This window comes from Ictalurus furcatus, chromosome 16 (genome assembly GCF_023375685.1).
Source record: "Ictalurus furcatus strain D&B chromosome 16, Billie_1.0, whole genome shotgun sequence".
In the NCBI taxonomy this organism is placed as follows: domain Eukaryota; kingdom Metazoa; phylum Chordata; class Actinopteri; order Siluriformes; family Ictaluridae; genus Ictalurus; species Ictalurus furcatus.
This window is the reverse complement of record NC_071270.1, coordinates 25,240,052-25,263,586: the sequence shown is the minus strand read 5'-3', so window position 1 is coordinate 25,263,586 and position 23,535 is coordinate 25,240,052. Positions and strand designations below refer to the sequence as shown.

General features: G+C 43.9%; 2 protein-coding genes across 2 annotated transcripts in view; both read right to left on the bottom strand.

The window, feature by feature from the left end:
• Nucleotides 1-535: 535 nt before the first annotated feature.
• Nucleotides 536-8,798, bottom strand: LOC128620802 (uncharacterized). The gene is made up of 4 exons (XM_053646111.1): nt 7,289-8,798; nt 6,580-6,758; nt 5,616-5,749; nt 536-4,766 (listed from the first exon to the last, which is right to left on the bottom strand). Exons 1-3 carry the CDS (start codon nt 8,716-8,718, stop codon nt 5,625-5,627), a joined length of 1,734 nt encoding a protein of 577 aa, XP_053502086.1. The 5' UTR covers nt 8,719-8,798; the 3' UTR covers nt 536-4,766; nt 5,616-5,624.
• A 32-nt stretch (nt 8,799-8,830) lies between these two features.
• LOC128620075 (protein turtle homolog A-like) overlaps nt 8,831-23,535 on the bottom strand; it is a 32,243-nt gene continuing 17,538 nt past the window's right edge. Inside the window, exons 4-20 of the mRNA XM_053644726.1 lie at nt 21,844-21,990; nt 19,021-19,172; nt 18,215-18,332; nt 16,897-17,038; nt 16,630-16,775; nt 15,791-15,933; nt 14,907-15,047; nt 14,707-14,823; nt 13,475-13,628; nt 13,167-13,278; nt 11,798-11,979; nt 11,466-11,683; nt 10,066-10,150; nt 9,741-9,911; nt 9,556-9,580; nt 9,000-9,358; nt 8,831-8,844 (exon numbers count right to left, since the gene is read on the bottom strand). Coding sequence (XP_053500701.1) covers nt 8,831-8,844; nt 9,000-9,358; nt 9,556-9,580; nt 9,741-9,911; nt 10,066-10,150; nt 11,466-11,683; nt 11,798-11,979; nt 13,167-13,278; nt 13,475-13,628; nt 14,707-14,823; nt 14,907-15,047; nt 15,791-15,933; nt 16,630-16,775; nt 16,897-17,038; nt 18,215-18,332; nt 19,021-19,172; nt 21,844-21,990 — 2,426 coding nt within the window. The remainder of the gene's footprint in view (nt 8,845-8,999; nt 9,359-9,555; nt 9,581-9,740; nt 9,912-10,065; nt 10,151-11,465; nt 11,684-11,797; nt 11,980-13,166; nt 13,279-13,474; nt 13,629-14,706; nt 14,824-14,906; nt 15,048-15,790; nt 15,934-16,629; nt 16,776-16,896; nt 17,039-18,214; nt 18,333-19,020; nt 19,173-21,843; nt 21,991-23,535) is intronic.

The window sequence follows — 23,535 nt, the reverse complement described above, 5'->3', positions numbered from 1 at the left end:
AAACGTGCGTCTTTCCTTCACACTTTGGTCAGAGTCGAGTAAAGAATAAAGCGGCGGTTGTAGCGGTTGTGGCGGTTGTAGGTTTAGATGTGGAAGTTGATTATTATTATTATTATTATTATTACTACAACACCACACCGCGAAGTGTTTTATTCCTCTTATATGACAGCTACTTCCCTCCCAGTGATTGCATGCTTTGCCTATTAAAGAGCTATACATCATACTTATTATCCATTTATAGTTGTAGAACAGTGTATTTCCTGTTGTCGCTTACGTTACAGCAGTTGTAAACGTGAAGCTCATGAAACTCCCCTGTCCTGAAAACCTACAAGCTCTTACAAGCCACCGACACTGGAGACTCCTTCCGTGAACGTCTCCGATGCAGAAACCTTTTCTGTGCAGCATCGATTCCTGTGGATGAACCATTTCCATAGAAACGGTAACTCTTTTCTTTTTTTTATATATATATATATATATATATATATATATATATATATATATATATATAGAAAACGAATCAACGCCTTCTGACCAATCAGAATGGAGAATTCAACAGCGCTGTGGCGCAAAACGCATTCCGATCTGGCTTCTCGTGATGGGTTTTGATGCTTTGCGTAGCCGATAGCAGGGCTGTCGGATCTTATCCGGAAAGGGCCGGTGTGGGTGCAGGTTTTCATGCCAGTCGAGCAGGAGCCACACCCGATTCCGCCCGTTTAATCAGCTGATCTTGAGCTTTCAGTAGACTCGGGTGTGGTTCCCGCTCGGTAGGAATGAAAACCTGCACCCACGCCGGCCCCTTTCCGGATAAGATCCGACACCCCTGCTCTACAGCCTACAGCAACGTCTTTACGAAACGGCTTAAAACGGCGAGAAACACACATTTTAAATCCGTTCGTTTATCCGTGACTAATTTTGAGTGTCTGCTAGAAGACAATGCCGGATGGAAATGTGGCACTTCATTACCTCTCCTGATTAAGCGTAAATGTCGATCGCGGTTAGTCTGAGGCGAGCGTGCATCTCGTGTGCCTAACTGTCCGTAAAAGAAACGGAATAAAACACCGGTACGCTGTCTGCGCTGAAGGTAAAGCAGGTAATGAAACTCCTTTTACACATCATTTCACGATTCGAAGGTGAATTATTAAATTATTAATTAATCCGGTTAATCAGGCAGCAGGATTAAGGCCTACCGAATTCGGAAGCAGGCGCGGCGTTCGCGCTCAGCGTGGCGTAGTCGATAGAAAAGTTTCTTGGATTCATTTATTTTGGTTTGTGTCACGCCTGAGTAAGAGGAAACTAAAATAAGTAGCGAATAAAAAGCAGATGAAAAGCATCGTCTTTACAGAATCGTAACGCGTTAAAGCGGCAGGAAGTCTCTGACTGACATTTCAGCAGGGAGCTGTTTGAGCTAGCGTGCTAAGTGACCGCGTCGTGCTAGCGTTAGACGTTTTTCTTCTTCTTTTTCTCTACACAATGCTGTATTTTCCACGTCCTGATTCGGAAGATTGTCTAGCATCCGTTCGAGCTGATTACCGGGGTCATGTGAGTAACGCTAGAAGGTGAGGAGCTTTGCAAACAATTAGCGATAAGTTGCTTTTAGCGCCACCGAGAAATAGGCGTGCTGATTATAGCATCGTCAAACAAACGAATCGGGTTAAAGGGTCACACTGTGAAAGCTGACAGGAAGTCGTATTTCTCCGGCTGTCGGATGAGTGAAGGAAGGAAAGGAGAAAAAGGACCGACAGCTGTGAATGGAAAGCTAATTAGCCTAGATGTCTAAACTGTTAACGTAGCCTATGTAGCATAGAGATTTTTTCCCACGATTGATGGATATCATCGTTACAAATGATTTTCTCAATTATTATTTATTTATTCGTCCGTTTGTTCTCTTCTATGTATCTCCTTTCTTTTTCTCCTCCGGTCTTTAACAGTTCAAAAAACAAGGTCCGTGCGAGTTTTTTTTTTTTTTTTTTAAAAACAGGATAAAATAACGACTAGGCCAGAGACGTCCATCATTCCGTCTCTGATTGTCTTCAGGCTTTTCTTCGTAACCGCGTGAGCTGCAATTATGACAAAAAATTTAAACTGTCAGGTTGTTTCATTCTTACTCTTTGACTCTCTTTTTTTTTTTTTTTTTTTTCAGCGACAGAAGCTTTCAAGTAAGATTACCGTGTGTGAAATCCTACAATGTGTAATTATACTTAATCCTCTCTTTCACGAAACCCTGAAAGCCAAATGACTCTGTTTCAGCGACTCTCTGAGGCGCGTCAGCGTTTCCCGAATCGCTCCGCGGTTTTGTTGGTTTTTTTCAGCTTTCAGCGCCGATGAGCGGAAATGTTTGGATGTGGAATCTCGGGGTTTCGGAAAACACCGCACGATGTGGTGCGTTACAGTCTGCGATAACTCCGCAGTATTAGTCTAAATTGGAAATTGTCGACGTTTTTGTACGTTTTAAGTCGTACAGTCCCGTCTCTTTCCGGGCTTCTTTCTCACGACGTTAAAACAGAATAATGTCGCGATCGGTGTGGCTACTTTAATGACCGTTTCAATGGAGATATTGATGCTCTCGGTGTGAATCTGTACGCTGAGACCATGTCCACAGAGTTTAAAGGAGTTTAAAGTGTGTGTGTGTGTGTGTGTGTGTGTGTGTGTGATCCCCTGGGAACTGAGCTGACATTTAACGAGCTATTCAACATCCTGTGTTTTTATAAAAGAATTATATCTGGCAAACCGTGTGCTTTGGCTGACTTTTATATTTAAAAAAAAATAATAATAATAGTAATAAATTGCACGGCGGGCCTCATTTATCAATCTTTGTTTTCATAGGTCAAGTAAATATTGGAATTAAATACCAGAGATAAATATTCCCAATAGATTTACAAAAATACAGAGAACCACACTGATGTTTTCCGTACTCGTGCGTTTGCCGACAACCACCAATCATCTGTAAACTACAGAGCGTCTTCGTGACAGATTTACATTCAGCCACGCCTACAAAACTCCATAAAAGGCAACCCTCATAGGGAGTGACTAAGAATGACGACTAAACGGTGGACGAGCGCCTCTTAAGCATGGTATGCTCCAAATCTTCTAAATCCAGTAATGCAGCTCAGCCACTGCAGCTACCACAGACACACAATAACTCCTCCTCTTTTTTTTTTTTTTTGTTTGTCTTTTATTTTAATTAAACGGCTAGTATTCGTGAATAGATGTTTTCTATTCTAGAAGTCAAGGAATTGAGGTCTATCCATCCATCTTCTATAATCGCTTGTCCTACTGGGTCGTGGGGAAATCTGGAGAGTATCCCAGGGGACAAGGCGGGGTACACCCTGGACGGGGTGCCAATCTATCGCAGGGTACGATCACATACACACTCACACACACATTCATACACTACGGACACTTTGGACATGCCGATCAGCCTACCATGAATGTCTTTGGACTGGGGGAGGAAACCGGCGTACCCGGAGGAAACCCCCGCAGCACGGGGAGAACATGCGAACTCCGCCCAGAGAGGGCAGGGTTAGGGTTAAGGTTAGGGCGAACGTGCTAACCGCTAAGCTACCGTGCGCCCAGGAACTGAGGTGTGTAATGGAAATGAATAAGTGAGGTCAACTTGACAGAGTAATCCATATTATAAAATCGAAGCAACTCATCAACGGTTATATGTTTTGAAGCTGATCAATCGAGGTTCCCATTAGTGACTCTCCTTAAGTGATATAAATGTACACAAATACGACTGGATTTTCATGAAACTACATTTCGTGTCTAAATCCCCCTGCAAATAACTGACTAATCAATCCATTCGTGTACGTTTTCATAAATGAGGATAAAGTGTCTGGAAGTAAATGTGGAAAATATATCGAATATATTGACTGTAAAAGTGTCGTAAACAGTTAACAGTCTGATCTCGGCTGTCCTTTTCGCTGTAATCCTTCATGTAAGTTTCTGCTTTGTTTTGAAAAAGAGAGCTCTGCCTTCCATCAAGCCATTTTCACATTATATAATGGATCACCTCTTACGCCCTCAGAGCACCGATCGCGGTTTGCGTCCTCTCATGTTATTCCCAAAGGCAAGGAGTGCAAAAAGAAAGCTTTCACGTTAGAACTTTTACTCACAACTGACCAGGCTTTTAATCCCACTGCTCGGTCTCCGAGCGCGGATCGATATCCTAGTCCGCGGCTAACCGCCATGCGGAAAGTTTGCTTCGGACTGCATCTGAAGCACTCGAAAATACCCGAATCTGACCACATGGACTGGCAACCTTCCTCGATTTAGACCTGTTCCATCCTTGGCATGAACTTTTTTTTTTTCGTTCTCTTTCATTTCGCAGGTACAGGAAGTGTGAATCGCAGTGCCGAAAGAGCGCGGCAGTTTATTTGGAGCAGGTTTCTTGAGTCACTTTGCTCCTCGGTGTAATCTCAGACGAGTGATGAAACGAGGGATTCATTTCCTTCATCCTTTGAGACCGGTGAGTGCAACCAATCGGAGTCGCTCTCCTCAATCCCACGGGGAAATTATCCCGAATTCAAATGTCACTGGAGATGTCATGACAGCTGGATTTGTCCGGGAAAGTATCGGGCTGTCTTCGTTTGCATAATTTCGCCCGACAGGCGTTTAAAGTCGCGTAGAGCGGAACGGAAAGCGAAAGCGGCGAGGAAACTTCGAACACTGAACGCGAAAAACGGGTCCCGCGTCTTTGTTGGTTTCTCATCGACGTTATGGAGTCTCTCGTGTTTCGAGGTCCACCATGTTTGGTCCAGAGGATCCTGTTTTACACAGAAAGAGAAATGAACATTGTAGTGTGTTAGATTACAGTATCAAATATGCATTGGGGTTCGCTCTGGGTAATATTCAATATTGAAGTGTTTAAATATTAAATAGAGCGATTCCATCTAAGAATGTAATATGCGAAGTTATCATTCGGCTTAATCACGTGTCCAGTACGATATTACTTTTGGTATCGAACAATACTTTTGGTATTTTTCTTATTTGTTATATGCATAGACAAACACACACATAGCCGGACACACACTTATTAGACGGTGTACGTGACTCTACATTCACGCTAGCAAGCAACAAGCATCACTAGTCTGTTGGTCTCTCGTGGATGTGCGCTTGCATATTTTTATTTCCGACGGGAGACTGTAAACGTACAGCCTACAGCATAATTTCCGTGTTACGTGCACAACTTCATACTAGCTTCGTTTTCAGATTAGATTAGATTAGTTTAGCAAAGCAAGCCAACTGTCCTAGCTACGTACACTCGCCGGAAACCCAAACAAATCTCTGCTACGTGTTTCCATGCTTTCTTTTTCAACATACCGTCCCTACAGTATATACAATTAATGAGAGCGGCTAATTTTTCAATTAGTGAACGGAAAGTAATTGCAGATAGGAACTAAGGTTTTGAGTGGGGAACTGAAGAAAGCCATAGGATTGGTCAAAGGAATCGTTCCAGCCAATCAGTTGGATTTGTCGTGTTAACGCGTCGACAGAATCTCACTTCAATTGTCACGTTCGTGGTGAAATCGCGGCTTCGTATCACAGAAACTGAACGACGGCCTGGCACTCCGTAGCTTGCTAATGTAGCGTGTACATACTGGAGGTGTCCTTACCGTTAAGACTCAGAATAACACCGCCTCAGCAGCAGGATTAGGATCAGAGTAGGACATGGAGCCGTGCTGAATTTCCCGCTCCAGGAGAGACTCTTCACAGCTGGGGGGCAAAATGCTAACCGAGCGGTACAGACCTGCAAACACACGTTAATTAATTTAATAAATCGACTCATTTTAATGTATTTATTCATTTTCATATGATACATTTGCATGTGATTCATTTTCATGTGATTCATTTACATGTGATCCATTTTCATGTGATTCATTTTCATGTGATTCATATTCATGTGATTCATTTACATGTGATTCATTTACCTGTGATCCATTTTCGTGCGATTCATTTTCATGTGATTCATTTACCTGTGATCCATTTTCATGTGATTCATTTACATGTGATTCATTTACCTGTGATCCATTTTCATGTGATTCGTTTTCGTGTGATTCGTTTTCGTGTGATTCATTTACTGATTTGCTTCTCTTTAAATCCAGTTTTAGACTGTGATAAAATGTGATTAGATTTAATAAATCAACTGTTGAATTCTCGGTTCTGATTGGTTATAAGGTGGTGATTAATTAACACAGCGACTTGTATGGCGGATGCGCAACATAAACGGATTTAAATACGCGTGGAATCGTGGATATGGTGACGTTTTCTACAAGGAGATGTTTATTTAACCTTTACGGAAGGAGTCTCCGGTGTCAGCGCTTTTTAACGGTCAAAGGTAAAGCTGTAATGTTAAGTTTTCCGACATTTTCAGGACAGAAGAGTTTACGCTTTGTGGTTTTTTTCTCTAGGATGCGCTGTTTCTATGAAAATAATCAACTTCAGGGTAGTAACATGGACTCCCGCCGCAAATGTGTGATTCCTTACATAAAATGGGACTCAAACAGAACGTTTTTTTTCAACTGTAAGAACATTTAGGAGAACATTTTAAATGTGTCTGGTTCAACAAATTTCCCCCACCTCTCTTGTCCTGCTTTAAGGCCAACCTGCTGTCGTTCGCCGCACTCCTCCGTCTTCCCTTGCTCAGGATCTCCCCCTGCAGGCATACTGTGCTCATTGAAGTTTTGAGGTCATTAGAGTTCACGGAGTCGTAGTGAGAGTCCCACTCGTAGTTCTCATCGACGGAATCTCTCCTGGAGCTGGAGATATAGTTTTAAAGATATTTCTTTTGTTGTTTTCATTCCAGCACACACCGTATAGGCAAAACTATAGACGCCCATGTCGGAATATATCTGTAAAATGGCACAGAAGGCATGGAACTGTTTCTGCTATGTGGGTGGGAGGGCTTTCTTCTCTCTCATGCCAATCAGAGTGACACTATCTAACGGAAAGGGGGTTCTCCAGGACCAGGATCAGGGTCGAGAACCTGTCGTCTACACCATTAGTAGCTGGTAACGTCAGGAGAGAACCAGCTAGCAAGTGGGACTTTATGAGAAATTTGGGTAGGATTTAAAAAGAAACTCTGCAATGGACGACAAAGCAATTTTGTAGGATTCCATCACAATACTGAAGGACCCCTGAGATGCAGTATGCTGTTTTTCTTTTATTTAATACTCTTGATTCAATTAGCTGGTTCAATAACACCTCGCCCCCCTAGAAAAACACTAGCCTAGATATAAATAAAATAATAATGGGCAAAGGAATTGAGATTGAAGCAGGTGTCTCTCACCATTTATGTAGCGAGCGCTGGCCAGCCTCGTCTCTATCGCTCTCCTCGGGGATCTCTAGGGAGCTGTTTAGAGGTGGGCTAAAAGACAGAGACTGCCTGCTGCTCGGCTGATCCATACTTCCTCTGCCACTGCTATGGCTGGCATAGCTCCGGCAACTTCCCTCGGGTTCTGGGGAATAGCAGTGCATCGGAGGCCAGTGGGAACCCTCTAGAGGCACGGAAGGCGGACTGTGGCGCTGGCAGTCTTGATCTGCAGTAGAGGCACCATTAGAGGCCTGCTGACGATAGGAGTCTCGAAGCTGATTTTCTGAAGGTGCACACGGTTCAGTTTCTTGACTCTGGGTCACCTGGTTCTCCTCTCCACTTGGACAAGGAGACAGGGAGGAATTTCGCGCCATGCTTAGGGAGTCAATCCAGGCGTCAGGGGGCAGGAATTGCTCACTGTACTTTTTATCATCCAAACTAGGGGCACTTTTGTGGTGATTTATATCTTGGGATTCCCCACTAAGACCATTCTGGGAAGCCGGTCTTTGTCGATGTTTTGAGGGAAGGGTTCTACTTGACCCACTACTCATCCTCTCGGAGTCTCTTCTCAAGCCTCTCTGAATGGTTTTGTACCCTGATTGTCTTTCTGTCTCCATCTGCAGCTGATATAAACTGGGTCTGTGAGAATCCATGGACCTTGGCATGGACCTCGTTAAGCGAGTATGAGCCTGTATCTCTGGCTCATCCACACACATCTCCACATAATCAGTTGCACAGCCAGCCCGTCCTCTGCTTTTCTCCACATTTCCTCCTTGCTGTGTATCTCCCAAGTGACTCATTCTTGGGAAAACATGCTGTTGACTGCGACTGTAGGCTACAGGATTCTTCAGGCTGCCCTCCACACTATAATGAGATCTTTCCAGTGTTGAGTCTAAAGGTTTATTATCAGAATTGACAGGGGCACCTTCAGTCATGGTTCGTCTTCGCCGCTGATCTTTAACACGTGATCTTTGGGGCTCCCCTCGCTCTAGACTTTTAGACCTTCTGTGGTTTGACATTTGGTTTAAATGAGAGTTGTTCAGGCACTCAAAAGTACTTTCATGGCAATTCTGTGCTTTTACCAGATTACTGGGAGACATTATATATCCAGCCTCCCACGGAATACAAGAGGAAGCTCTTACTCTTGGAATAATAGTGTTACTGGATAGACACTGCTCTCTGTTGGACAGTTGTGTAACATGCAAGGATCCTGGTCCTCTGCTTTTCCAGGCTGTTTCATCATTCTCTGCAATTCCTCTCTTGCACTCCACTCGGAGTGACCCACCTCTCTTGACTTCAAAGTTCCGATCCAGAGTGTACTTTCGCAACTCTCGCTCCAGCTCCTCTCTCTCTTGGGCCAGCCTAAGACACCGGCTAAGATTGCCTTGTTCTCTTTCATGCTCCATTTGTAGAACAAGCGTGCTGGCTGTGGAGTGAGTGTCGCCACGCTTTAGCGTCGGACAGTTGTCCGACGGTGGGTAGAGAACCGAACCGCTGATCTCAGAGTACAAACTTGATCTATTTGAGATCTCCTGTCCAAGAGACACAGAGTAGCAGCCATATCTGGGCAACGTTTGCGCTCTGCCCGAAGGAGAAATGTCCAATCCACAAGACGGCATGTCCACGGACAGGACGAAAGGAGGATGCCTTCTTTCACTCCTGTAAGAGCGCAAAGATTGCGATTTACGAAGTGTGGCATCACCAGGTCGCTCAGATGAACGTGAAAAGCCTTGCCTCGACATTTCGTGCTTGGATGGAGAGGTATAGAAAGTGCCAAACTCTTCATAAGGCTCAAGCATGAATCGGCCATCTGGCCCACGGTGAATGAGCTCCACGGTGGAGGCACGATGGAGGTGAATCTGAGGTACTGAGCCCTGGGAAGGGGTCTGGGTACATGGGAGCTGGTGCTGTTTCTGGTCAGGACAGTCGTTGCGATTGGATTTGTCCGAAGAGTGGTCTGAAGAGGAGGAGGAACTGGAGAGCGGGCGAAGAGGGAGGAGCTTCTGTTTTAGTACACTGTCAGGGCTGTCAGGGTCTGACTCATCTCTGAAGGAGATACAAGATGTGAAGAATGAGCAGTAATAACAGAAGTCACACACACACTGCTAGATTTTACTTCACATCAATGAACCAATAATGCTAATAAAAACCTTCCATCCATTTCCTGAGACAGAAGGTAAAAGTAACGCATCCATCTTCATTAACAGGAAGTAAATGATAAGAGACTGATCAAATACACTTACTTCCTGGACGGAGCAGCGGGGTGATCTGAAATAAGCAAATGACACGGTGAATTGAAATCTGAGGGAAGAATTACTTTATATTCTGTTCTAAACAAGAACTTTTTATTGAGCTGGGAAAGACACGGTCTATAAAACACTCATTGTGTTTTTGTGGTTTAAAAAAAAGCGACGTGTAGTTTCTTTACCCCGCATCATCTTCCTGTGTCGCCGGTTTCTTTTACGGCCGATTACACACACCGTGACTAAAATGATCAGAAGCAAAAGGCACAGGACGCCCATCCCAATCATGACTCCAGCCCAGAGTGGCTGAGGCTCTGTCCCAGGTAGGTGTGAACTTGGAGGGTGCATGTCCATGACTGCAAAATAAAAAGTTGTTTTTCTGTTTAATTCCATCACACCGCTCAAAAACAGAACAATGGATGATTTATGAGAATAATCCAAACAGATATGGGCCTAAATTGAATAACCAGGGCAGTTGGAAGGAAAGTGGAGCGAGGCTTAGGCACTGACCCAGAGTGGAGACGTTGATCGAGTGACTCGGCGTGCTCAGCTGTTCTCCACGGCGAGACAGGAGTCTTAGCTCGTAGTTGCAGTTCTGCAGAATGTCAGAAAGTGAAGAGAAAAAACGAAAAATGGCAAGGCACCGGAATGACATTTATTGAAATATCACAGAATGGAAATATCACATCACACTATTCAGTCCTGAGTTCAAACCGCTCCGTTCTCAGACTGTAATTGTGGCTTTAAAGGTGCAGTTTGTAACGTTTAAAGCAGCCCTGATGTCAAATTTGGCATTTCAGACCTGTCTGTTACACGAGAGGAGAACTGTGTTATATGAGATATTCATGTTTTCATTGAAAGTTCATCATTTCCAAGAAAACAATGTCATTTTTGATGACTCATCCTGTACTAGTCTTGTGTTTGTCCAGTGATATGCTGTCTAAAATGTACAAGCCCCACCCCCAGGGGCGTGTCTTGCTCTACAGAAGCAGCTCTTTAACAACAAACGTGCTTTTGTTCCGTCAGTGTGTTTTTGACCATGCGTCTTTCCTTTTCCAGCCATCACTCGGTGAAGTGGTTGGAGTTTGTATATTTGGAAGAAGGTGGAGATGTGACTTTACGGAGGTCTTTGACCATCGCGGGGCTGTTCGATGCCCGAATGTCGCTACCTCAGACTGACGGAGAACGCAATTCCGTCTTTATACGCCGTCTCCATCAGTAGAGTCGGTAATATCATATTATGTACCACCCGGTGACGACCCTGCAGCACGCAGTATGGCAAAACACACGGCTAGGAAATTGTCCTGGGTAAAGTGCACGTGGGTGAAGTGTTTGAAGGCGGTGGTGAAAAATCCTCCACAACTGATAATATTTGGTAAATGGTCGGCACTTATATAGCACTTTGATAACCGTAGCAGTTCCAAAGCGCTTTACACTGGCTCCCATTCACCCATTCACACACACACACACACACCAATGGTAGCAGAGCTGCCACGCAAGGCGCTAACTTGCCATCGGGAGCAACTCGGGGTTCAGCGTCTTACCCAAGGACACTTCGGCATGTGGAGTCACGTGGGCCGGGAATCGAACCGCCAACCCTACGATCAGTGGACGACCCGCTCTACCACCTGATCCACAGCCGCCCCGTATTTAGGTAGCTCTCTAAGTAAGCGTGTTTAGATATATACTTGAATAGAAATATCAAATCACAGCTCTCAAACCATTTTCAGAGGACTTTAAATGTGTTTCTAGCTCTATATGAATCATTTAACCTTAAAAATACCTTCAAAGCCACGACATGTAACTGAATGCTGAAATTGCTGCGCGACAGATTTTGAGATTTTAGCATTTGCATTTCCTCTCACAGGGTACCGGAGGACTACAAGACAAACAAAAGTACCAAACAATACCTTTTGCAATCCCTGAACAAGCATTTCACTCTTATTCGCACTGATGTCCTCATCCAACGTCGACCACTCCCCGTCCTCAAGACGTGACTGGAGGACAAAACTGTCGACAGGTAGCTGCTGAGTCGATGGAACCGCCCAGCGTAGATAAACACCCTCGGAACTCTGGTTGAAGGATAGCGGCGTGGGCGGTTCCAGCTTGGACGATGCAGGGAGTGCATCTGGATAGGAAGCCAAAAAAAATATAAATGAATCACAAGTCGTGCAGATGGATCGGGACAGAGAGAACGAAGATCTAGAGCTGGTTAATAGAGGTAATAAAAGCTGGTTCTGACCCATGGTTCGGGCAGAGGTGATGTCACTGAATGGGCCGCTGCCCAGCTTGTTGTGAGCCATCACGCTGAACTGGTACTCGGTGGATGGAAGGAGGTCACCGACCAACACACTGGAGCTGGAGGACGGACCGGGAGCCGAGCGCCACTCCTGCTGCTCCTCAACGGCACACACGCACTTCAACCTGAATGAGAATAAGCGCAATTATTACAGATATATCAGAAGTGGACTGAGGGGCGTGTCCATGAAGTAGGTCTCAGTATTCACATATCCGATATAGACTAACGGAAAGCGTTTGTGGTCTAAACACTACTCAGAACCTCGTCTGTGCAGAAGCCTACTTCTGCTCAGGATAAACCTGGCAACCTTGAAGGTGCAGGTAATTTTTCTGTGCCAAGCCGCATAACCCGACTCTGAATATGTATGACTTTCGCCGTGTAAATATCGACAGGACTTTTGGACTCAATTCGACAACTCCGAATACGGCCCTGTGCGACCAAAATCCGTTTTTAATGTGGATAAACACAAAGACAAGACAGCCCCCTGCATGTGACGCTTAACACGGCGGCCGGATTACGTGAGCCCCGCCCACTCGAGAAATGAACGGAAAAATGAACGGCCTCAGATTCTTACACGGGTGCGTGCACAGATATACGACACTCAAATGCAACAGCTGGAGGAACCTAAAAAGAAAAAAAAAATGCTGTTTTTGTGCTTTTTGAGCCGTATAGAAGAAATAAAGTCGGTCATATAGGATGTACTTGTGTAACTCAGCCTAGTTACAGTTCGTTATCCTTTTTTTCCTGTTAAATATAATATCCTTTGTAGTAGTTCTCGTTTCTGATTGTGGAACACTAGTAGTAGCCATTACATAAGGAATGAAGCACTCCGTGTCATGCAGAAACAGGAAAATAATCAGTGACGGGATGGTGCGATGAAGAGGCGTCACTGTTAACAGCCCCGAGGTTTATTTTCCTGTTTTCTACCAACATTAACACATTTTCATGCCTTAAAATCTATATATTTTAACAATACATATTTTATTGTTATGTTTACTGTTCTCGTCTGCATCATAGTAGCTACAGACATATAGTCGCTCCCTCACCAGCTTCTCTTTCTCTCTCTCTCTCTCGATGTCCTGAAGATGTCAAAAAACTTAACAGCTTTACTTTTACCAGCTTGACCAATCAGAGTCCAGAATTCCAGAATATTAAGATAGTATAAAGGACCGTTATAGTACCAGTATTGTGGTGTTTAACCTGTTATTGGTATGGAGGCAGCATGAACGCAGAGACACACACGCACACGCACACGCACACACGCACACGCACACGCGCGCGCGGAAATGATAATGAACTTCTAGACACTAACCAGACGGTGAAAGTTTGTGTATATCCTCCATCAAATCCAGGCACCCAGGACACATTGGCCTGGTTTACTCCGACTTCAACGGACATGGAGGACACGGCGTGGGGACTCGTACCTGACACACACACACACACACACACACACATACACAGAGAAAGATGAGAACATGAAACAGCACAGAGACAAGAAGAAAAAAAGAAAAAAAAAAGATCTCAATTCTGCCTGTGTGTATGTATGTGTGTGTGTGTGTGTGTGTGTGTGTGTGTGTGTGGAGGGGGGGGGATTGGGGGGATCGTGGTGTTGATCCTCACCGAGCACTGTGACGGTGGTGGTGGCGGTGATGGTGGCGACTCGGTTCGTCACACTGCACTCCCACTCACCATAATGCTCTTTACTCAGAGACTGAAGGAGCAGAGAACCGTTCCCTGTTATAGAGTACAGAGGGCGAGAGACAGAGGGACTGAGCTGGAGAGAGAGAGAGAGAGAGAGAGAGAGAGAGAGAGAAAGAGTGAAAGAGAGCATGCAAGCAAGATGATGAGATGGGTAGATAGAGAAAAAAAAGTCCGAGGGAGAAAGAGTAGTGTGAGACAAAGGACAAGAGACGGAGAGGAAGAGTGTGACAGAAAGAGGAAGAGGGAGAGAGACAGGTGATGGCAAGTAAAGACAAAAGAGAGAGAGAGAGAGAGAGAGAGAGAGAGAGAGAGAAAGGAAAAAAAACCAAGAGGATAATATGAGGTTATTATGCGATTAACTGATTACTGATTACGTAAAAGCTGGCGGCAAACAAATAAGGAATAAAACACTCGGTGTCATGCGGTGACGGGAAAATGATCAGTGACGGGGTGGAGTGATGAAGAGAAACACACGAAACACAGCCAGGTTTCAGCTTGACCTCTGTTACAAACCACTGACACTGGAGACTCCTTCCTTCTTTCCTAAAATTGTCATTCCCTCCCTCTTTCTTTCCTTCTTTCTTTTTTTCCAAACTCCTTTGTCCTTAAAATGTCAAAAAAAAACCCTTTACGTCTCTTACAAAGCACTGATACTGGAGACTCCTTCTTTTTCTTTCTTTCTTTTTTCCAAACTCCTTCATCCTTCAAATGTCGGGGGGGGAAACAAACTTTACGTCTTTACCTCCGACTGTTACAAAGCACTGACACTGGAGACTCCTTCCTTCTTTCCTAATATTGTCATTCCCTCCTTCTTTCTTTCTTTCTTTCTTTCTTCTTTCTTTTTCCCCCCCAAACTCATTTGTCCTTAAAATGTCTTTACCTCTGACTGTTACAAAGCACCGACACTGGAGACTCCTTCCATGAATGTTAAATAAACCTCTCCTTACAGAAAACATGCCGTCCGAGTCCCTGTGAACGGGCTTGTTACTATAGAAACGTATAAGAACGTACAAGAACGGGCGCGTTGACACGAAACGGCTGCGCGACTGTCAAAGCTGCTGTTTTAGAAAATTAACCGACACCTTCTGACCAATCAGGATTGAGAACGGAACAGCGCTGAGCACCCTGTATAAGCTGGACGTCCCGGTTACCTTGGTCCACGTGACTTTCGGTGGAGGATCTCCGTGCGCCTGGCAGGGAATAATCAGCGTCCTCCCCGCCTCCGCCCTGTACTCCTTACGCGGCGCGAGCGTGATAGATGGAGGATCCTGAAAGCGTTCGGCACATTACAGCACTGCATGACTTCCTGTATTCGTTTCTATCTATTCGTTTCCTGTTACGAGAGTCTGACCTGCAGGATGACGGTGGTGCTCTCTGATCGGCCCATCGTCCCGTAGCTGTTATACGGAGTGCAGGTGTACACGCCGAGCGCGTCGTCGTTAGCCGTGGTGATAACGATGGAACCGTCTGCCGTCTGGATCCATCCTGGGTACTGAATGAAGTGAGAATAGGAACGTGATTATTTTATTTACTAATACACGGACCATGTTTAAAGCTGATCGGTGTTGTACTCGTCGCAGTCTCGTCCCTTCCTGTTCGCATCCCTGTTCTATTTCCTGTTTTAGTCCAGGCTCAGCTCTTTATTACTGTTTTTAATTACTGCTTCCTTTCCTGAATGTATTCCCTTCCGCCTTCAAACTTCCGTTTCCGTTCACTATACGCGTCTATTTAAATCCTATTTTAATCAAATATTAAAAAGTAAATAGAGATTGTCCATGAGTTTTTAAAAAAAAGGCTAAAACAGTACGCCTGGAGGAGGAGTAATAATAATAATAATAATAATAATAATAATAAATCTTTCAATGTCCACAAATTTTAACATTCAAGTCTAAAACGTGTAATGCTGAAGACAAAAATGAATAATTATTTTTTTTAAAAATAACTGAACTACAACGCGTAAACTCCTCTCTCCTGAAGATGTTGTTACTTTACGTCTGACTGTTACAAAGCCCTGACACTGGAGACTCCTTCCTGGAGATACATGGTACTTAAATGCTTTTCCTTTCTTAAATACGTTTATTTTTTAGATCACGTGGCGCGTCCACCGTACAAGTCCCTGTGTAAGCTGTTCCTAATTGTTTCAGAAAGGATAACGCATTAGAACGAGCGCACTGATGTGAGCGTATAGGTCGTTTCCGCGTGCTGTGTGTTTTCTAAACAGGAAGCGTCTCTTACAGCGTCGAGGTCCAGCGCTTTTCCGTTTTTGGTCCAGTCCACTCGAAGCAGCGGCGGTTCGGAAAGCAGCGGGCAGGAGATCACTCCTCTCATTCCCGTAGGGAGGAAGATCCACTCGGGCATCTGGGTCACCTGCGCAGGGTCTGTTACAGGAGGAGGGGTTAACTCGGTCAACACGGCGGGATGGACGGGTTTTAGCTTCTTTTTTTTTTTTAACATTGTTAATGGAGTTTAATTATTTTATTCGATTCGTTTTGGCTTCTGGATTCACAAATAAGGTTTTAAAAAAAACTCCAGATAAGTGTCCATTAGAGCAAAGGCATTTTTGGAAGTAGAACCTGGTGATTGTTGGTTCTTCACACATATTCTGGTGCCAAAAACAACCATTTTTCACAATAAGAGCCCCTATACATTTGCTCTGGATGAGAGCGTCTGCCAAATGCCGTAAATGTAAATAAACATTTATTTATGTGATATCTTCTCGAAAGTGAAATTCAGGATTATACTTCTTATTTCCCCCCACAGCATAATGAAGAGCATGATTTAACCTCAATACCTTAATATCTAAAACTGTATTTCAAAACTTTTATTTTAAAACATATGCAAATATTTGAAATGGGCCCCATTTGTTACCTAAATTTAAGATAAATTTACATTATCTGAAATTATAATAGATCATATAGGATATTATCAATAAAATAATTAAAACTGGAGATATATTTCCGTGAATATTTTATATATATATAAGTTTTTGGTCAAATTTCATTTTTGAATTTATAAAATGTTATTATTTATGTATATTTTATTACACACACACATTCACACACACATATACATACGCTGCACTGTAAGCGTGGCCGAGGCAGTGGGCGAAGTCAGAAGGCCGTTCATGGGCATGCAGGTGTATTTCCCAGAATCCCCCGGGATTAAACCGGATATGAGCAGCGTGCCATCGACCATCACTTTCACACGAGACTTCAGAGATCTGACGAACCGCACAAAGACAAAATGATCAGGATGAAATCGTGGCACTAAAATGTCTCACTGACGCTGAAGCTGGTGTTCTGGTGTAAATCTGGCGGTGTGTAGAGTGGAGTAAGACCCACTCTATGTGGTAGACGTTCTCTCCTTCTTTCATCCACACGTAGGTCATGTTGGGAGGATCGGCCTCGGCCTGGCACCGCAGCAAGGCGTTGTGGGACATGTTAAGGACGGTGTCCGTCGGGGGAATCAGGATGACGGGAGGACCTGTGATGAGGAGATGAGGAAAGGTCATTTTAATAACGGATATACACACTCGGGGTTGTGCTGTGGAGGAAAATAAAACGAGATCATTTTAGCTAGTTGACCGGCGTTAGCGAGGATTTGTGATTTGCAGACATTTCTTAAAACTCCACCACCTCACCACTAGATGGCAGTATCTGCTTGTCCAACCTCACTGCCATTCGGATTACGACACAATAAGTGTATCAGGGATCTCTCCGACACAGTGGCTCATAAACTAATGCGTTATAGCACAGAAACGATCTGGGAACAGCTGCCTACTCTGTTCAGGGGAAAGTAGTTCAAAAAGTCGCTAGAAATTACCAGATGACATCACTGATTGATTAATTTGCATATCCAAATGTGTTACATGAAGAAGCAGGATTTTCTAAAGATTCCTTGACTATAATCAAGGTTTATCAGAATAGAAAATAATAGATCATGAAGAATAATATATAGAATATATATATAGAATAGACAAACAACAGTCATTAATGATTGGACATTGGAAATAACGGTGATCAGTGATTGGACGTTGGGAATAATGATGATCAGTGATTGGACGTTGGGAATAATTGTGATCAGTGATCGGATGTCGGGAATAATGATGATCAGTGATCGGACGTTGGGAATAATGGTGATCAGTGGTTGGACTTTGGGAATAATGATGATCAGTGATTGGTTGTTGGGAATAATAGTGATCAGTGATTGGACGTTGGGAATAATGGTGATGAGTGATTGGACGTTGGGAATAATTGTGATCAGTGATCGGACGTCGGGAATAATGATGATCAGTGATCGGACGTTGGGAATAATGATGATCAGTGGTTGGACATTGGGAATAATGATGATCAGTGATTGGTTGTTGGGAATAATAGTGATCAGTGATTGGACGTTGGGAATAATGGTGATGAGTGATTGGACGTTGGGAATAATGGTGATCAGTGATTGGACGTTGGGAATAATGGTGATCAGTGATTGGACATTGTGAATAATGATGATTAGGGATTGGTCACACAAGCGCAACTCTACACTCTAGTGGTGAGTCAAGTGAATCTGCTCTCTCAACATGTGAGCTAGAGAGCTGTATAAGTTCCCAACTTGCACTGTTCTAGACAACTGAATGTCTAATAGAGGGGGAGGCATAGTATAGGAGCTGACCTATGACCCTGAGCCGCATGGTGTGAATCTCATTTCCCTCGCTGTTAGAGGCTTGGCACTGGTAACCTCCTGCTGCCTCTCTGCTTACAGAAGAGAAAGTCAGACTCCCATTCAGGACCTTTAGAGAGAGCGAGCGAGAGAGAGAGAGAGAGAGAGAGAGAGGGGTCAGGATGATGGGAGGGGACAACAGGAAGGGAGGAGAACATACATGGAAACTTTGGTGGAGAGGAAAATGAAAACCAATGATGCAAGTCACAAATGTCACGATGCTATTAATGTACACAATCACAAGCATTTGACATGTTTCTTGTGTAAAGGTTCTTTGGATGGTTAACACTTTCTCGCTTTTCATCTTCTGGGCTGAGAAAAAGAACTTGTCTTGGCTTTATTCTAGGAAATAATGTAACGTTTAGACTTGATGAGAAACAACGGCAGATTTAAAGGGCAGCTGTCTGAGATTCCCAAGACGTCTGAAAACACCGTCATTTTATACAGACGTTCTTGTGTATTTAGATCTTTCTTGTCTGACCGTTACTGGTTTGTTAGCATTAAAGGAAAGTGTTCCGCGATTATGGCGTCCAGCAAGGTTCTCTGTTAGGCCCGTTATTATTCTCCCTCTATATACAGCTGCACGTGTGATTCAGAAACATAACGTCGGCTTTCGCGTCATTGCTAATGATAATGCAATTTATACACAGCCGTTCAGGCAGATTCCGCAGCACAGCTACACAAGATGGACGACAAAAAAAGTAATACATCAATTCAAGTTTTGCTCCATCATGTTAAAACTCATAGATAGATCTCACCATCACATCGCTGGTCTGGGTCATTAGAACTCTGTCTTTATACCACTCGATGGTAGGAGATGGGTTGCCATGGGCAGCACACTTGAAGGTGATTGGTCTGCCGAAGAAGGCTTCGGTGATTGAGGGCGGAGTTTCGCTGAACACAGGCGGGGCTGAAAGTACAAATAAACCAGTAAATACTTTGAGAAATTTATAAAAAAACAACTCAGGACAATAAATCCTCCTCCTCTTCCTCTTCCTCATCATCGTCATCACAAAAAGATCAAATCGAGATAACGTCCTCGCTGCAGACAGAAAGAACCAGGAGGTGGAGCTAGACCTGATCCGGCTCCTCCTATAACCTTAACCTTCAACCCCTAACCTAGCCTTTAGGGTCTGTGCCAAGGGTCTCATAATCCGTCCCTGACTCTACCCCCTGGACTTTTTATGAGCCGTTACTAAGAGAAATAAAGCTTGGAAGGAAGTTAGCTTGCTAGTTTTGCTAATCTACAGTATCCGAAAACAAAGCTAATATGAAGCCTAGCACTTAACATGTAAATCAAACTTAAATATGTTTTAAACACCGATGCACGTAAATCGCACAGTGGGCTGCAGAAATTTTTTTTAAATGCTGTACAAGCCACGCCCACAAGCGACAACAGTAGCGGCCGCTACATGTCCACAAGAGACAACCTACAGTACAAGCGACGCGAGTTTCTAGTCAGTTCTATTTTCTTTCTTTTTTTTTCCGGTGATATTTAATCTGGATATTAAGGAAACTAATACACAAATTATAGATTGAAAGTAAATTACTCACTAAACAAGTTCCAGAAACAATTTCACATCAGTTGTTGTCCTTAATGCCCTAATGCCATTAACGTGAATGCTAGTCAACAGCATTTTGTGTGTACGCTAATTCCATGCTAAAAAACTCAACCCTGTTACTTATTTAAGAGCAAAACGCAGCCTCTCAGGAAAGAAACTGCCATAAAGAGAAAGAGAAAGAGAGAGAGAGAGAGAGAGAGAGAGAGAGATTGTTTCCTTAGATTTATCAGATTCAGTGTTGAAATATGACAAACTATAAAGACTTATAATGGCTAAATCTCACCGCGATCACCGAATCACTACTACTGCTGCTAATGAAGCTGTTATTCATAGACATCAGCCTGCAGGTCGGTGTTTCCTCTGAGAATTAGACGCTAGATGTTACACACACACCCACACACACACGCACATATTCTCTCTCCGTGTATTACGCAATTTCCCCCGTGGGATCAATAGCATAATAGACTTCTCGTCTCCAAACTTGTACACCTGAGGTTAAAGTAAAGCCCTCAGGCGTCTGAGCTCTCCTCAGCTTAGACAGCTTCTGAAAACATGCCAGTTTTCCAGTCTGGTGATCACGTTTAGAGTTTATATAACTCGGAGATGTCCTTCACGTGTGTCATGCTTTGTGATTTCGAGAGACTTTTAGAGCCTTTTTTTTTCCCCTAGTAAGTACATGTGTAAGGATGTAAATTAAAGGCACACACTATGACTACGTTTACACGGACAGCAGTAATCTAACTATCGACCTTATTCTGAATAAGACAATATTCCGATTAAGGTGTTTACATGAGTCGCTTTTAGAATACTCCTTTCATGTTCACGTGTTACGTTATAGAACATAGAGCGATTAACGCCACACGTCATTACGTCCCCGCGCCACGCCGTCCGACGTTCCCTCCAGAATTTCACGTATCGACGTACAGCTCGTCTTCGTTATGGGACCGTATACAGTTTTGGGTGTTTTTATTTTAAATTTTACGAAAGCTTCAAGTGCGGTTCATTATTTGTCGTGCCGTACGTGCAAACAGACGACTGCTTGAAGCAATGGGCTGCGTCCCAAACCGCGTACTTACCGTCTATATAGTAGCTGAGATACATGTATTTCTCCTACTATATACCATAGCAGGCAAGTACGCGGTTTGGGACGCAGCCGTGCTCTCTTGTTCGCCGTCAAACGGTCGAACGCTGCCGTGTGTGATCGTGTCCTGTCGCACAATGCGGTGAAAACTCCCACACGACGTTAACAGTGTGATTAAGGTGCGTACACGTCTGCAACGCACTCCGATAATGCGACCAAAACAGGAATACGCCACACGTCTTAATTCCGTTCGTGTTTACTCCGAGTGTGACTTTAATCAGATTAAGGTCATCAATAATCTCTGTTTACATGCTCGTTTCTTAATCAGAGTATCGTCTTGATCGGGTTAACGTCTCCATGTGTTCGTATGTAATCTCGTACATAATAAACCTGTGATTTATCCGAGGCGATCCATGAATCGTCATCGCTGTACGGAACAGAGGTCCGAACGCAGGCTTTTCAGATAGACAAACCGGATTAATCCGTGCTCGGAAATCCGGAAAAACAAGCGCTCAGAATGAAGCATTTTTTTTTTTTAAGCGTGATAAGATTGCACAATGATTCACAGACAGCGGGGAAACTAACGAATCACGACCGTCGCATGGCGGTACGTAGGCAGGACGAACGAGTTGAGCGATCCAGCACTCGTTTACTATGCGCGTATCTTTGAGGAACATAGCAGGAACATCTCTGAGATCGGTGGAGCACGCCCAGGTAACAGGTGCACAGCCGGAGGAATAAATACCCACGTGTGTGTGTGTGATAACAAAAGCATTGTACTACTAACACAATGCTGTTGTGTGCGTCAGTCCAGCGCTCCAACAGCTGGGAGGTAGAAGATACCAAATCACAACTCCAGCTTCATGTGAGCAGATATTTACTTCTATTCTTAAGTTCTGCGAGTCTGTTTTGTTCGTTTGGTTTGTTTTTCCGCTCACCTGTGACTGAGAGCAGCATCCAGCTGCCGTTACGCGTCTCCTCCGAGGATTTGTCCAGCAGAAGGATGCGACACTCGTACCAGCCTTCATCCTCCAGGACGAGATCCATCACCCTCAGAGCCGTCCCCTCGGAAAGAGACACCCGGCCTGGAAAACGTCAAAGGACAACTGTTACAGTAGATCTCTTTCCACGCCCTCTGAGTAAAATACGTTCTATTGAGCACACAGGAGGGTTCTGGGGGCGTGAAAACATTTTATGTAGAACCAATAGGAGAACGTTCAGAGAACCTTAAACTGCTTTTAAATTTCTCATACGTTCAAAAGGAAAAAGTTGAAACTCCCCCTTATAGCCAATATTGGAAGTCAGGAAGAAGGGAAGGAAGGAGGGAAAATAAACTTTAGGAAGAAAGGGGGAAGGAAGAAGGGATGAAGTGAGTGATGGAACGAAAGGGGGGGGGGAATAAGGGGAACAAAGAAAGGAAAGAAAATTATTTAGGGGAAGAAGAGGGAACGGATGGGGAAGCAAGGAAGGAAAAAAGTTAAGAAGGGAAGGAAAGAAGGAAGGAAGGAAAATAAGAGATTTTTTTTTTTTTTTTTAAAAAGGTAAGACAACAGAATAAAGGAAAGGAAGTATAGAAGGAAGGAAGGGAGGAAGGAAGGGGATTGATTCATGGTAAGAAGGAAAGGAATGAAGGAAGGAGAGAGGGAAAGGGAGGAACAGAACGTTTCGAAAGAAGGGAGGAAGGGATCATTTAGGAAAATAAGAGATGAAGGACGGAAGGGATGAAAAAACAGTTAAGGAAAGGAACGAAGGCAGACGAGAAGGAAAGGAAGGGAAATGAAAGAAGGAGGGATGGAAGAAGGAAAGAAGCAGAGGTTGGAATGAAGGAAGGGAATTCATTTCGGGAAAGAACGGAGGGGAAAAAAGGAAGGAACGAGGAAAGGAAGTACGGGAAATAATTTAGGGAAAGAAGATGAAAGGATGGATAGAAGGACAAAAGTTCAGGGAAGGAAAGAAGGAAGAAAAGAAAGATAAGAAAGACAACTGAACGGGAAAAAGGGAAGGAAGTACAGAATGGAGGGAAAATAATCTTTAGAAAGAAGGGAGGAAGGAAGAAGGAATGAAGTGAAGGATGGAATGAAGGAAGGGAATTCATTTAGGGAAAGAAGGGAGGAACAAGGAAAGGAAGTATGGCGGAAAGGAAGGGAAATAATTTAGGGAAAGGATGGAAGGGAGGAAAAAAGGTTAAGATGGGAAAAGAAGGAACACAAGAATGATAAGACAAAGAAGAGAAGAGAAAAAGGGAAGGACGTACAGAAGGGGATTCAGTGACGGTAAGAAGGAAAGGAAGGAAGGAGGAAGAGAATTAAAGGATGAAAAAAAGTCATGTAGGAAAAGGAGGAAGGAAAAAATGAAGAAAGAAGTAACGATCTGTTCTGGGTGTGTGTGAGTGACGCCAGCGGCGTACTGAAGCTCCGCTGCAGAACCACACACACCCCGACCGATCGGCTGGATTTAGCTTCGGCGCTGCATTGTGTGCGGTTTATTTTTGGCCGAATTCTTCCTTTGAAGATGAGATGAAGGGGTGTGTTGGAGAAAGGGATGAGGGTGTAGTGTGTTATTTTAGTTGAGGCAGGTGAGGCAGGTGAGGCGGGTGAGGCAGTGTGCTGCAAATTACTCAGGTCCATTAT